This window comes from Balaenoptera borealis, assembly GCF_965194805.1.
Source record: "Balaenoptera borealis genome assembly, chromosome: 1".
NCBI classification, from domain to species: Eukaryota; Metazoa; Chordata; class Mammalia; order Artiodactyla; family Balaenopteridae; genus Balaenoptera; species Balaenoptera borealis.
The window spans coordinates 96,854,552-96,871,055 of NC_138860.1; the positions used below are offsets into that span (position 1 = coordinate 96,854,552).

The 16,504-nt window shown below is 39.7% G+C and overlaps 1 protein-coding gene across 1 annotated transcript; it reads right to left on the reverse strand.

The window, feature by feature from the left end:
• Positions 1 to 6,574: 6,574 nt before the first annotated feature.
• LOC309615971 (acidic mammalian chitinase-like) lies at positions 6,575 to 16,058 on the reverse strand. Its single transcript, XM_082366058.1, has 11 exons — positions 15,818 to 16,058; positions 14,593 to 14,622; positions 13,806 to 14,007; positions 12,643 to 12,699; positions 11,790 to 11,955; positions 9,309 to 9,433; positions 9,012 to 9,135; positions 8,538 to 8,723; positions 7,908 to 8,027; positions 7,679 to 7,820; positions 6,575 to 6,929 (listed from the first exon to the last, which is right to left on the reverse strand). The coding sequence occupies exons 1-11, from the start codon at positions 15,849 to 15,851 to the stop codon at positions 6,676 to 6,678; spliced, it is 1,440 nt and encodes a 479-aa protein (XP_082222184.1). The 5' UTR covers positions 15,852 to 16,058; the 3' UTR covers positions 6,575 to 6,675.
• Between the last annotated feature and the right edge of the window lie 446 nt (positions 16,059 to 16,504).

A 16,504-nucleotide genomic window follows, 5' to 3' on the forward strand; every position in this document is an offset into this window, starting at 1 on the left:
TCATCTTCAATTTCTTTCATCAGTGTCTTATAGTTTTCCAAGTACAGGTCCTTTACGTCCTTTGGTAGGTTTATTCCTAGGTATTTTATTCTTTTTGATATAATTGTTAATGGAATTTTTTCCTTAATTTCTCTTTTTGATAATTTTCTGTTTGTGTATAGAAATGCAATAGATTTCTGTATATTAATTTTGTATCCTGCAACTTTACCAAATCATTGATGAGCTCTAGTTTTCTGGTGGCATCTTTAGGATTTTCTATGTATAGTATCACGTCATCTGCAAACAGTGAGAGTTTTACTTCTTCTTTTCCAATTTGGATTCCTTTTATTTCTTTTTCTTCTCTGATTGCTGTGGCTAGGACATCCAATATGATGTTGAATAATAGTGGTGAGAGTGGACATCCTTGTCTTTTTCCTGATCTTAGAGGAAATGTTTTCAGCTTTTCACCGTTGAGTATGATATTAGCTGTGGATTTGTCGTATATGGCCTTTATTACGCTAATATATGTTCTCTCTATGCCCATGTTCTGGAGAGTTTTTATCATAAATGGATGTTGAATTTTGTCAAAAGATTTTTCTGCACCTATTGAGAATATCATATGGTTTTTATTCTTCAGTTTGTTCATGTGGTGTATCACATTGATTGATTCGTGGATACTGAAAAATCCTTGCATCCCTGGGATAAAACCCACTTGATCACAGTGTATGATACCCAGGGGTATCAGTCTTGACTATACTGCAACTCCACCCCTCCTACCCATCTCATTTTAGTTCCTCCTTTATATCTTTAGTTGTAGAAGATCTTTTCTAGTAGGCTCTTTTCTTTTTCATTGATAGGTGTTCTGTAAATTGTCGTAATTTTCATGTGCTCATGAAAGAAGGTGAGCTCAGGGTATTTCTACTCCTCCATCTTGGCTAACTCTCCCTATTTCTTGAACTGGGTACTGCTTAAACCAATGAGTTCACCTTGCATATTTCATTAATCTGTTCAGTTATGATTTGGGCCTTTTTTGGTATGTAAGATAGACCAATAAAATGGCTTATTTTAAAAAATCTGGCACATTAACGTTATTTACTCACTTCTTTACAAGAATAACATAGTCACACCCACTTCACTTTTTTTTTTTACTTCAATGATTTGTAATTTGTCGAGTATTATCCTTCTTTTAACTAAAGCTATTTACCTTCTTCTGTTACCAGAAACCAGTAAGTCTAGAGTGTTACTAATTCTCCTAACATTAGTTTTTGTTATGATGTCCACTTATAACACTGCTCTTTTACTTTCCTAAACTACTTGTATGAAATGACATTTAACCTTCTCTCTTAATTCTAGCCTTGCTCATTATTCATTATATGGTGCAAGAGCCTGACTACGTTATTCTTCTAAAGTAGTTGTTTCTGAGCGTTTATATATTGCAATACTATTATTTTATTAGGAATTATTTTTCCTCCTTTACAATTATAGCATTATATTGTTTCCTCCTTTACAATTATAGCATTATATTAGTAGGTTATGCTATCTATGAAGGTAATCTTAGGATAATAAAGGGGGAGTTACAAAATAATTTGTTACTCAAAGCAGGACTTGGGTCTAAACAGAATTGAGAACCTCTGATCAAGACAATAGGGATTCTGCTGGAGGATGGATGTGTCTTGAGAAGGGAAACAAAGGAGAGGATAATAGACTTTCTAAATCCCACTTTCCTGACTTTCTTAAATACCACTCTCTTTCATTTGTTGGTAGAAGAACGAACACAGGCTTTGAAGCCCCTCAGAACTGGTTTCTAATAGGTACAGGTCTGTTATTTACTAGCTCCATGACCTTGTGGAAGTTACTTAAACCACCTAAGCTTTGGTTCATCTATAAAATAGCACTAATCATTTCTTGCTTCTTAGGGTTGCCATGAGAATTTAGGAGATAACACAGACAAATCTTGCACAGCAAGTGACTAACCTATAATTGACATTGAACTAATATTAATGCACTTCCAATCTACCACCTCCATGCCCAGGGTTATAGCTAACTCCAAGGGTACCTTTGTGAAAATTTTTAAATGGTATCCTTTCATCTGGATGGGTGCCACTCCCAGTCAAGGCTCATGACTTGGTGAGTGGAGCACTGCCTCTATCCCCACGAGAATCAAGGTCCTTCCTCTACCTCTCTCCAATTAGACTCCAATACTGAAGGAATGAGTTTTCATACATGTGCTAGAGTCCAAGAATATGATTACCATGATCAAAGTCCCAAAGGAATGGCTGGGTGATCTGTAGCATAATTTTGTTTCCCTTCATGTTCCTGGGTAGACCAGATGGCATGAACTTTGAAGATCTCTGAGAAGCTCTGGACAAGAACTCTCTATCAAAGTGACTTTTAAAAACTCTGACTCTCTTGTATACCATCTCCATGAGTGACCACTCTTACAAGTGGACTTTAACCAAGAATTTGATGGGTGTAACTCAGACTGGCTGCTAAGCAACAGCACCACCCCCACCCCCGCCGAAGTCATTGTGACATTGCTTTCTACAAGGCAACATTATGGTGTAGAGGGAGCCAGAGAAGCCCAACTTTGAAAATAAGCTCTGCTAACTATTAACTTCATAATCTTGGGCAAATTTTCCTCACAATATCTCAATTTCTTCACCTGTAGCACAAGGACAATATTCACCATGTAGGAGATAACCTATATAAAGTCCAATACTTGGCTTATTCAACTTGTTCATCATTTCCCTTCCTGCCCTCATTGATTTATTCATTCAACAGGTACTTATTAAACTCTTATATTATGTCAGGTACTGCTCTAGGCTTTGGGAATATAGCAGTGAACAGAAATCCTTGTTCTCCTAGAGGTCAATTCTAGCAGGGGAGGCAATGAAAATGGTAAATACATAAAATGTATGGGATGTCAGGTATTGATTTTGCTAAGGAAAAACAAAGGAATCACAGACAGGGAAGAAGGGAAAAGGGAGTTTCATGGCCAGGAAGGGGCCCACCGAGAAGGTAGCTTCGAGGAAAGGCCTACAGGAAGTGAGGCAGAAAGTCAAATGGAAATCTTGGGAAAGAGTATTCTAGCTTGTGCAAAAGCCCTGAGGCAGTAACATGCCTGGACTACTGGAGAAACAGCAAAGACACCAAAGTAGTTGAAGTAGAGGTAGTGAGAAGTGTTTTCAACATTTCTTTTAAGGCAGGTTTAGTGATGATGAACTCCCTCAGCTTTTGTTTGTCTAGGAAAGCCTTTATTTCTTCGTTATAATTAAGTATAAATTTGCTGGGCAGAGTATTCTCAGCTGACAGTTTTTAATCTTTCAATATTATGAGTATGTCATCCCACTTTCTCCTGGGCTGTAGAGTTTCTGCTGAGAAATCTACTGAAAGCCTAATGGGGGTTCCTTGTAGGTTACTGTCTTTTTTTTCCCCCTGGCTGCCTTTAAAATTCTTTCTTTGTCATTGACTTTTGACAGTTTTAATATAATGTGTCTTGGAAAAGGTCTTCTTGCACTGAGATAATTATGTGTTCTCTTATCTTTGTGAACTTGTATATCCAGTTCCTTCCCAGGCTTGGGAGTTCTAACCTATTATTTCTTTAAATAAACTCTCTGTTCCCTTCTCCCTCTCTTCTCCTTCTGGGATACCCATTAGCCTTATGTGTTGCCTTTCCTAATGGAATTGGATAATTCTCATAGAATTTATTCATTTAAAAAATCTTAGTTCTCTTTTCTCTTCTACCTGAATCATTCGTAGATTTTGAACTTACTAGTTCTCTCTTCCTTATGGTCTGCTCTATTTCCAATGCTTTTAATGCTTTCTTCATCTCATTTATTGAGTTCTTCGCTCCAGAATTTCTGTTTTGTTCTTCTTTAGAGTTTCAGTCTCTTCAGTAAAGCATTCCTTCTGTTCATTAATTTTATTCCTGAGCTCATTGAACTGTCTTTCTGAATTTTCTTGTAGCTCATTGAGTTCTTTCATGACAGATATTTTCAATTCTCTATCAGTTAGTTCACACTCTTTCATGACTTTAAGTTTGGTTTTCTGAGAATTGCCGTTTTCTTTTTGTGATACCATATTACCATGGTTTTTCATGGTGCTTAATGAGTTGTTCCTCTGCTGGCACTTTTGAAGTAGCAAACACCTTTTTTAATTAGGTAAAACTCTTTTCACTTTGACTTTAACAATTCAACATGTTGGTTATTAGAGGCCTTTTTTTTTTTTCTAGTAGGTAGTGCTATAGCACAAGTTTTCATTTCTCTTACCTGAACTGTCTCTGGCTATATTTGAAAATTGACTTTCCACCCTCCACCGCCTCTGCCAGAGGTGTCACTTATGCCCTTGCTGCTTTGCCTCCAGAATCTCTGGTGCCTTGCTGTTGCCAATGTTGCCATTGTTGCCAGGGTCACTGCCAAGGGCATCAGGATGGTGGGCACCTCCACTGGGTCCAGGGATGCCTGGGTGGTGGGCAACACTGCCACAGCAAAGGCAGTGGGAAGGTGGGGTTGGAAGGGGGTCGTGGGTGCCTTTGATGCATCTGGGATTGTCAGATGCAAGAGTGCCAGAGTCCAGGCACCACCAGAACTGGAGGGACTGAGGTCATGGGCCTTGCCACTGCTGATGCCTGGCTCCCTGTGTCTGGGGTACTGCTGCAGTCTGGAGGCCTAATTTGTGTGTGCTGCCTCCCCTATTACTACTGGGTCCTCTGGAACTGTTGGCTCAGTACTGTCATGGCCACGGAGTCCGGATTGCAATTACCACCTCTGCTGTTCTCCCAATTCCACCTCCTCTATTTGTTCCAGTCTACTTATCTTCAGATGTACAGATGTGTGGATCTCTCCAGAATCCTAGTGTGTTGGACCAGAGGAACCTTTGTTGAGTTATGAATGTTTTACTCATTGTAGATTGAAGAGGAGAGACCAGCAGACTGTCTCATACTACCATGATATTGACGTCACCCCTGATCTTCTTTTTCCTAACATGCTGTGTTCATTCTACCTCAAGGGCTTTGTACTTGCTGCACCTCTGCACTTTTCCTAGATCTCAGAATGACTGGTTCTTCTCTAATATCAAGGCTCATCTCATATGGGATCTCTCCAGAGAGGCATTCCTGGACTGCTCAAACTAAAATAGGTTCCTCCCTTGGTCACTTTCTATCACTGTTTCACTTTCCTCATTTCTTTTTTTTTTTTTTTTTTTTTTGCTAATTTATTGCTTAACACTCCCATCAGCAAAATATAATCCCCATAAGGGTGAACTCTTTGTGTTATTCACCACTATGTCTTTAGTACCTAGAACATTATCTGGCACATAATAAATAATCAAGAAATGTTGTGGGCTCATGAATGAATAGTCATTACCCAGAAAGCTGCATGTGCCTCATCATTACCACCAGTGCTGCCATCTACCTTGAGAACACTGACATCTGTGTCAAAGGAGGCAGTAAAACATAGTAGTTAAGACTGTGAACTCTTTTGGATCTGGCTCTGCAACTTATTAGCTGTGAGATGTTGGGCAGGTTATTCAGTTTCTTGGGTTAATGTTATCTTCCTCACAAAGTTGCTGAGAGAATTAAATAATAAAATACATGTAAAACATTTAAAACGGAGTTTGACATACAATAAGCATGCCAGAAAATAGGAGCCATTATATTCTTATTACTTAGGATTCTTTCAGTTGCAAATAAAAGAAACAAACTTAAGCCAGTTTATGTAGCAAAGAGGAGTTTATTACACAGTTATATGGGTGTTTCACAGAACCCAAAGGCAGAAATGCATCTGGGCCTCAGGAAGGAGCTAGAATGAAGAGTTGGAAAGCTATTGATAAATGTTCTCTCTGCATCTTTCACCGTGGCTTTTCTCCATTGCTCCCCTTTAGTCTTCTTGCTCTGCGTCCAGGGCAACTTTCCCTTCTCCTCAGTTTCTCACTACAGATCTTGAGCTTACATATTATAGGCAAAGCCAGTCTCAGGGACTGTTAGCCATTCCTTGTTCTCTGTTGCAGATTCCAAGGGGTGATAATCTGATAAGCCCTCTTGAATCTGATGTCTACACCAGTCAATCAGCCAAGCCAGGGGAGGAGATAATGCAGTAAAACCACAGCTGTTAGTGACCACAGCTATGGTTTCAAGGAAAGGACCTCTGCTTTCACTCCTGAGAAAGGCAGACATCCCCAAAGGAGCCCACTGCAAAGACCTTCCCAATGCTGCCAATTCAGGGGAGCTGGACCAGCTCTGGGACCTCAGCAGACATGGAGAGAATGTCCTGGCCTTCTGTTCCTTGAGCATGCCAAACAGGTCTGTGCCCCCGAGTCTCCCAGAATCACTTTGGTTCCCTACTGAGAACAGTCACCAAGATGCAGACCTATCTTCTTCATGTCCTCATCCCATGCCAACACCAAACATTCAGACATTTCCTCCTGACAGCATCCAACCTTCGTGCAGATCAACCTAAGCCAGTAGAAGGCTTGTGGGTTTGTTGGTGTCATCACTTCCTCACACACTCCCTTCTGCCACTCCACCCCCATGCACAACCTGTATTTTCACATCTAGAAAGGTCTCCACCCAAATCACTTAAAACCAAGGACACTCATGTTTTGACTGATGGATTTTATTGTAGAACTCTAGGTAGTAGCAAGGTGTGCTAAGCAAAGGAGACTGTTCAGCACACTAGGGAATGGAGACACAGGTCAGGTTTATGGCAGGTTGCAGCACTGACAGCTGGTGTCAAAGACAAGCCCAGCCAGGCAATACTGCTCGTATGTGATTCCATTTGCGCAGTTCACGTAGGCATTTCTGTTATTTGGCACAGGGTAGAGGCCATCGGCTTTGCCGGCACAGTATCCACTACCCACAGAGCTGCTTCCAGAGGTGCTACTGCCACTTCCACTTCCACTCGCACTTTCGGTACTACTGTTGGGCTCACTGGACTGAGTGGAGGCGCTGCAACCTGAAACAGCATGAAGAGCAGACTAGTGGACCTGGCAGAAGCTCTCAGATTCACCTAGAGGTGAAGAACTAGCAGACCTGGGGTGAGGTCTGGAGGTGGAGTGCAGTTCACTCTGGGTCCCTGTAACTGAGGAGCTCACAAGATAACTCCATCTTAGGAATTAGGAACATCTATAATTTCAAGCCAGCCCAGTTTTAAATTTTAAAAGTTCTCTCTTATGATGTTAAAATCATTTTTTAAAAATTTTACTGAGCACCCAGTATATGCGAAATGCTTTTCTAGGATCTGGGTATAAGCAGTAAGCAAATAAGCTGTAAGAGAAAATCTGGACAAAATTTAGGGAATTGGTACTTCCCCTGAATTATAGATTAGAAATATGTCAGTACTGCTTAGGGTTTTTTTGTTCAATCTCCCCAGGCAGGCTGAAGGAGACTTTTAATAAGGGGTTCATAGAAAAATAAATGCTTATATTGAAAGTCAGTCTAATTTCTTGAGGCTTTTCCACAGCTTTAAGAATTAGTAGACCTGGGAAACCCACCCAGTAGGCCTGGTTTCTCATAAGAACATAAAATTCCTGATGTGGACATTCAAGGGTAAGGAAAGAACATAGCACTTCTCTCTCAGGCAGGCAAGAACAGTGAGGTAAAATGGGAAGAGACTCCTGGGGCAAAGGGGGAAGATGTTAGGCTGTCTTTTGAGTTGGAAAAGGAGCATTTATACACCATGGGCATCCCCCTGCTGTCACTTACTTGCACTCTTTAGGCCAAGAACATCCTTCAAGGTGTTGGTCAGGGGGAACTTGCCCTGGTTACAGAATGTGCCTGTGAAGTCATCCATGTCAATGGCCCAGATCATGGCACCTCCAAAGTTGTTCTGCTTAAGCCACTCAGCCTGTTTAAGGATAGAGGACACCAGGAGTCATTTTATTTTGGGGAACTCAGGGCTGAGCTCACAGCACATTGGAGGGGCTGACCTTACCTTGATATTAAAGCTCTTGACGTTGTCATAGCCAACCCACTCGTTGCCCTTATAGGCATAGGGCACGTACTGAGGGGCATCCCATGCCTGAGTGGCTCCATTTTTCAGGAAGGTGCAGATCTTTAAAAAGTCAAGAGATTCAAATCCTTTAAGTATGATTCCCAAGAAAGAGAAAACATACAATTTCCTCTTTGATTTTTTTTTCTGTCATGCCTCCAATAGGGGTTTTCCTCAGATTTCTAATTATGGGTTTTTATTTGCAGTAAATAAGATCAAGTTGTTTTTGAAATACTCAGATGTTATCCCTATTCTTAGTGCTTGATTTTGAGAACCCATGTTAGTATGGGTGATACAGTTATTTAATTCCCTTAAGTTCTAATATAAATGACCTTAAGTATGTAGTCTGTTGTTTGAAGGGATATTGCACACTATAAATGTTCTTCATACTGGATTAGGTAAATGAATAGGTTACTTAAACACCTGAAGCATTTGGAGTAATATCTGTGTTACAGTAGGTAAGTAGTGGACAGATGAACATTCAAGCTTTACATAGATTCTAACCCTAAGGCTACTGTGCAGCACAGGGCATGAAATTCACAGAATTTCAACTGTAAAGCCCAGGCTACCTACCTCATAGTAGGCCAGGAACCCAGCCTGCCTGGTGTAGGGCCCAGCAGGACCAGGACCAGAAGTGGGGGCACCAATGCCATTGTTGGAAGGGTTGCTTAGGATGTAGTTGTGTCCATAGGTAGGGAATCCAACGATGAGCTTCTCAGCTGGGGCCCCATTATTCTTCCAGTAGTTCATGGCATAATCCTGAAAATGTAGCAGGTGAGCTAGAGGCCCACCCAGCTGATGACCCATTGCTTAGTTATGCTAGTCCACTGACCTAACAGGTAAAATTGAATGATGCTAGTAACAGATAGATTAGTTGGTATTTTTTGAAACATTTTGGTGAGGTTATAGTTAATGAAATATGATCAGCCACTTAAGAAGAGAGTTGTCCAAATGAGAATTTTGCAGAATTTATATTTGTTTTGTCTCTGAATCTCCATGTGATTTACAACATCCCTGGTCTGAACCTGCATCTGTGTGGGTACTCACCACATTGAGGTAAGCATTGTTGCCAGTTTCAGTTGGGTATTTGTAGAGGGGGCTGTTCTCTCCAGTGTAGCCGTCCCAGGAGCCATGGAGGTCATAAGTCATGACATGGATGAAGTCTAGGTACCTGAGGTGGGATAAAGAGTTTAAAAGCATTTCCAACTGTTATTTCCCACACCTGTGCAGACAAAAGATCCCACTTCCAGTGCCTCTTAAACAAAGTGGCAAAACAGACTAAGGACAAGTCTACTTTGCAAAACTGATACCTATAGGAGTTTGAGGATAAGGTGAGTCACTCACTGGGACAGCTGAGGAATCTCATAGCCAGACTGGATGTTGAAGATGCCAGCAGCTACTGCAGCAGTGACCAGCAGCCTGGGCTTGTTGGTTTGGATGGCCTCCTGCTCAAAAGCTTCACGCATTTCCTATAGAATAATCAAGTATAGTAGGGCATCTATGAAACTGATTTCAGCTCCTTAAATATTAATAAATATATGTTTGTATAATGCTTTTCTTTTTCAAAGTGCTTTCACATATTTTATCTTTAGTTTCTCAATATCCCTATAAAGTAGACAGAATTGATGGTATTCCTTTTATAGTTAATATGTATAGAAGTTAAACAATTTCACCAAAGTCTCACAGCAAGTTAGTATCCAGGTCATGACCTAGTATCCCAGATGACCAGTCAAAGCTCTACTTATATCACTACACTTTGAAGTTATACTTGCTACAGTAACCTGTATCCAGCTTTTAGCAATATAGAGATTTGCTTACCTTTGTCCAGTAAATGAGCTACTTTATAGGACTGACATCCCATCAAATGAAATGCTGAATTGGCCAGTGAGGAAGGTGGTAACAGCCAAGTGATAGGTTCCCGTTCAATGTTAGAGGTTAATCCACCGTTATTTTGTGACTCTAATCTTACCCGGAGCACTGGATTCAGTTTTTATAACTGCATTATTAGGGTGTACCAGAGTGTGTTCCAGTGAAGAGTGGGTCTGAAAATTGTTGTATGGGTACTTGTTAAAAGAACTAGGTTATTTAACTGGAAGGAGAAAAATTATAGACAACATATAGCTGTCTTCAAATATTGAACCAATATATTGGAAAAGGTGCAGCTTTATTCTATGTTACTTCAGTGGGCAGAGCTAGAACCACTAATTGGTAGTTATTAATTATGACTGGATGCATGTATTGACTAAGAATACAGATGTTCTTTTTGATCTCTAGAGCTGTTCAACAAGTAAGTAGGTTTATTTTTCAACCAGTGAGTTACTTAATATTGAAACTATTGGAGGCTGCCTGACAATCTGCTATACCAGATGGTATAGGAAAAACCCCTGTCTTGGGGGAGAGTAAATCTAAAAGCCATCCTTGGCTTTTCTCACTCCATTCATTTTTCCTTGGTGATCTCTTAATTATTTGCCTTTGCTGATGACGTCAATACAGTATATCAAATCAAGTCCTTTGTTCTGAACTCCAGCTTGGCATTCATCCAATATCTATTCATCCGTGTCTATTGGGCAAAACTATAGGATGTCCTACAGATTCCTCTCACTCAGCATGTTCAAAGACAAATTAATGAGTCCTTTTTCTTGCTCCAAATCTATCCTTTTTCCTGTATTTACCATCTTAGTTAACAGGACCACAGTCAAACTAGTTTTCAAGGTCAGAAAACTGGAAGTTCTCTCTTTTTCCACTTCCAATTGGTCTCCAAATCCTATTGATTCTACCCTCCTAATATCTCTTATATACTTCCTTTTTCTGTCCTCACTGTTAGGGTCTTCGTTCAGACCCTCAGCATCTCTTGTTCAATTTATTGCAATAGCCTCCTAACTCTATCCCTGCCTCCTTACCTTCTTCTAATTCATCCTCCGTGGTTAAAGCCAGAGTGATCCTTCTAAAACATGAGCTTTGTCATATCTTTCCATTACTTGAAAATCCTTCAGAGTTGCCTTGAATGTAATGTCCAAATTACTTAACATAATATACAAATCCTACATGATCTGATTCTTGTCTCTGGTGCAGCCTCATAATCCATTACTCACATACCTGCTCACCCATATCTACATGTCTTCATTTGTGCAATCCCATCATCACTTATTGGTTAACACCACTTTCAAGACTAAGCTCTTCTTGATCCTGCCCCAGAGCAGAATTAGGTACCTTCTCTCTGTGCTGCTTTTGCACTCTGAATACCTCTATCATGACATTTACCTAAGTGTACTGTAATTGTTGGTTATTTTTCAGGCTTCCACCTAAGATTGTGCATTCCTTAAAGCCAAGGATTGTGCCTTATTCTTATCTTTAGCCTGACACTTAATGCAGTGTCTGGGATGGTGTAAGGGCTCAGTGATAATAGGCAGTCTAGTATAAAGGTTAGAAGCAATGGGCTCTGTAGTCAGACTACTTGGGTAGTTATGACACCTATTAGTTGTGTGATATTAGGCAAGTTACTTAAACTCACTATATATTAGCTCCCTCATCTGTAAAATAAAGATTATGTTACTTACAGTACCTATATCATAGAGTAGATATGAAGATGAAATGAGTTATGATTTTAAAAACAGCTTGTAGAATTGTGCCTGACAGCAAACATAATAATGTTATTATTATTATTAAATGCTGTTGAATGTAGGCATGATATCTAAGAATCTTTGCAATGTAAAATTTCCAAAATTCTAAATTCCAGTTTAGTTTCACTCTGGAACCACCAGGTTCTCCTTGAAAAGAACAGACTTTGAATTTTCTTGGGCTAAACACTGCCCCCTCCCTCCTCACCTGCACCAGGACAGTGAAGAGATGCTTGTCCTGAGGAGGGCTTCCACGAGAGCCAGGGTACTCCCAATCTAAGTCCAGCCCATCAAATCCATACTGACGCAGGAATCTGATGACTGAAGAAATGAAAGTCTTGCGATTCACTGGAGTGGAAACCATGGCAGTGAAACTGAAGGAGATCCAAAGAAGGCAGGGTGAGGCCTTGGTAGTCCCAACACCTTGTAGTGAAGTCAAATCCTATATTTCTGCCTCAGAGCTTTTCACCAAGACCCACATCCCAGATAAAACTATGTTCCTGGCTTTCTCCTGTGCTTACTTTGTAATCACTACTCTGTCAGCCATGGTACCTCAGTGTTCTCTTTGTTTTGTTATCCACCCAACTCTGATCTTTCTCCCAAATTGTACCTGTTGCTTTGAACACCTGTCTACCTTGGCTCACTGTGTTGTCTCTCCAAATAGTCCCTGATGTTCGTATACCCTCAAAAAAGTCTTCTTGTTTATTTGCATAACTTTCTCTTCCCTTCTCCCGGAAGGTAAATAGACAGAAGTGCTATAACACTCTCCTCAGGGGTTGTACTTCTGAAATACTTTGAGAAGAGGTTGTTTTGAAATCTCAGTAACTAAGCTTTTGTGAATGTAGTCCCAGAATATCCATCTAAATGTAAACGTACAAAATAAATGGTGTTCTAATTAATACTGAGATTCTGGTGTAGTGATTTATTTAAGTAGCATATTTGTTTAATGTATATCCTTAATATCCTGTCTTAAGTTGTGAAATCTGAAGTGACATAAGACACATTGAGCTAACTTGTTTTCCATAACAAATGAACACAAGGCTCTCTCATAGAGGACTTACGGGGCAGTTCCAAAATTCCAGCCTCCAATGGCCAGGAGAGTTTTCAGCTGGCTGTTCCTTTAAAGCAAAGGATAGAAAAGAAAAACTTCAAAATCCATGAGTCCCTCAATTTAAAATAACATTGCTTCGGTATTGGGCTTGGTCAGAAACTTTGATGTTGCCTTGATAAAATATTCTGTAGAACAATTTTCCTTCACTACTGAATACTTTATAAAAATTATTTGTGTTATCATTATGAATGCACTCAGAGTTCTTTAGAAAAATCTAAATTAAGGGACCAGGTTTTTTAAAAATAGGAAGGTATTGGCAATTCTTACATTCTACTCTATCAGATGAAATGGTAAATATTGCTTGAATGTAATTACTTTCTCAGACTTTATGATAATGAATATAAATCAGTTGGCTTAAAATCATGCACATTTTCTGGAATAGTGGTTCTCAAACACCAGTTTATAAAAGAATGAAGTACAAGACCAGAGTTGGAGGACAGCATTAAAATTCCAGGTTTTTAAACCCTTTCTCAGAGATAGTGATTCAGTTGGATTAGGGATTGAGATTTTTATCAAGTGACTCATGTGATTTTGACGCATGGTCAATGGATCACACTTTGAGAAATCCCACTCTGAAGGGGTTTATTTCTTCTTAGGTATCATAACTCAAATTCTAGTGGCTGCATTCAAGATACTGCCACTACTGAAGGTAACAATGGCCTGTAGCCTTACTTCTCCTGGATGTAACTAACTGAACAAATTAGAAATTAAAAGATAGCAGGGTTTTTGTTTGTTTTGTTTCATTTTTACACAAAACAGAACTCTATTAAAATACAGCAAACTCTTCTGATTTCTTGGGCTCTGTTATGTCTAGTCTTCGGTATCCTCTGCCTCCTGTTCTCTGATGCAAGTAGCTAAGATGGTTTGCAGTTTCCTGAGTCATAAAAAAGATAATTACAGTGAAAGGAACATACAGAACTATTTTTTAATACTAGCTAGAGCAGGCAACGTGCTATGTTATCTATATCCTCGATACTTAAAGTGTAGCTCCTGGACCAGAAACATCAGCATCATAGGGAAGCTTGTTAGAAATACAGAGTCTTGGTTCCCACCTCAGACTCACTGAACCTGAACTGCAGAGATACCAACTTAGATATCTTCCCATTCTCTTACTTGTTTTTCAGGCTATTGAAAGATTGGTAGAGAGTCACATCATTCCATTCAATGGTGGTGATCTCGTTGTTTCTCATCCCAGCAAAGGCATAAATCAGGTGAGTACAGAGGCAGGGGTCGATGTTGTCAGGCTTGAACCTTCCCAGCCCTGGCCGGTACTGGGACCAGTTGGTGAAGTAGCATATCAGCTGGTAGGCAGAACCTGAGAGTAGTAAGAAGTAAGAAAAATGGCCTGACTTAGGTGTCACTGAAATGTGCTGTAAGTTTTAGCCCTGCTTCTGTTTCCCTCCCTTTGCCTCAGATACCTGATCTCTGTGTAGGGGTGGTTAATAGGAACAACCTTGCAAATGATTTCAAAGCTTCTAACTTGGGAACTAGTCACTGACTTTCAAGTTGGTTATTTTTATCTTTGACAGATTCACTTTGGGATCTTGGTGAAGCCTAGGAACCACTGAAGAAAAAAATGCCCAGTAGTCCTATGAAGCCCAGTGAATACCAACTTACAACTCTCAGGTGGTCATGCTGAAGAGAATAACAGTGGCAGCCAATACAAAATAACAGGTTCTCCCAACATCAAATCCATCTGTCTGTAAAGAAGACAGTAGCTTTCTTTCCTAGTATAGCTTATCTATCTCTTGATATGCTTTTTAAAAAGTAATATTAGGATATGAAAAAATCACATTTAATACATTAAGCAGACAACTGCATTATGAATAATTTATAAAGATTTTATGTTTATTGTAGGAAAAGATTATGTCAAGGATACAATACAGAGTCCATGACTCACCTAGCTGAGCATTCAGCAGAAGAGCCAGACCTAGAGAGAGAGAAAGCACATGTATTCTGAACCAATTGTCTATATCTTGTAGAATATAATTCTGAGGCCTTGGGTAGCATCCTATGGGTCATAGGTTTTTATAGCCCAAGTGGCACTTAGGGGTTATGCCAAAGAGTAGGTTTTTCAGTGAAGGCACCAATAAATCTGTACTTCCCTTCTCTTAGTCAAAAATGAGCATGGCTCTCTCTTCTTCCACCTTCCGTGTCAGTAACAAATGTTATGGAAGACAGAGTTGGAAGTCTACTACCTATGGGAGATCTACGTACTGAAACTACCCAAACTTTACTCTACTTAATGACTACACACCCATCCACGCTTCACCACCCTTAACTGGGATGAATACAGCTTCACACACAAAGCATCCTCTAAATCAATGAATTCAGTATCTCTTCTGGCCTTCGAGTTTTTTTATACCAACTTTAAGAGCCCTTACAGTAGAAGAGAACTAGAAACTGTTAGACAAGACTCCAGATGCTGTTCCCTGGCTTCTACCGGAACACTTTTGACCTGATTGCTTTATAAATTGAGCTAGAGGTTTCATTTGGAAAAGGTTCTGAAGCTATAAAAAGTTTGTAAATCTCAGCTCTAGAGCAACTAATAAACTATGGATACAAATTGGCTCTAAACAATATACTGAATCAACCCCTTTAAATGATTGAATTCTAACTGATATTTTAATAATACATCAGCAACTCAGTAAGACAGTAAGGGATTACAGAGAAATAATTCTGAAAACAGTAGAACAAAGATAACTTGCATAACTCTGTCTCAGTTCCCACTGATTTTCATCTCTGAAAAGATAGACCAAAAACACAAACATGTAAATTAAAATAATATCAATTAAAATGAGGTGGTGCAGGAAGATGAACAGAGAAATGGGAACAACCCAACAAGGAATGGGAGAGTAAGACAAGCATTGGAAGAAAACTAGCCTTTCTTTTAGGACCATGCTTGTGGCATCAACGAAGGTAGAAATGCTGCCAGAGTCAATTGAGATTAAGAGAATCAGAAGTAGACTTATTTGTGTATGTCTGGATTCTCTTGGAAATTTGAAATGATGAAAGAACAATAGAAAAGCATAGAGGTGTGTGTGAAGACTATTTCATGCCTGTCAGATGCAGAGAGAAAAAGAAATCAGTTAAGAATAAGGCTCTATGTCCAATTACAGACTCACCTGTGAGGAGAATAAGCTTTGCCATGGTTGCCATTGACACTGGTCTAGCAGAGTCTGGATTTTCTTTTTATACCATCTGAGCACCAGGTTATCACAAAGGATATCTTCCAAGTGGAAAGCATTTAACCCAGATGTGTATATAGCTAATCAGTAAGTCAACAGATCTCCTCCCCTGCAAACATCACTTTGTGTACCTCCAACCTGCACTCCCCTCGCCACCACCTTCTCTGCTCAATAAGGACAAAACGTCATGGCTCCTAACAGGGTGGTAGAGACCATCACCATGAAAAGCACCGGCTTATTAGCTTTTTTGGCAGTTCTCAGGGCTGATAAGCATCTGTTTAAACATTGTGGTTTTCATGAGGTGGACATTTCGTGCCTGGCATCAAAGTACGTCTTTATTGGAAAATAAACAATAAAAACCCTTGGAAGGTATTAGCTGTTCTTAAAACTTTTCTTTCATGGAATTATTCATATATAATTTGTATAATCAGTGCCTAAGGACTTTCATCTTCAGGTGCTGTTTTATGAACATTCTATCCATACCTGTTCTTTGGAATGACGTTAGTCATGATTATACAATAATTTTATCTAGGAACGTATAGTTCCCAAAATGTACCCTCTGAAGGTCAATGAGAACTCTCTAATCCATAGTTCCAAATTACATCCAGAAGATGTTTAAAAATA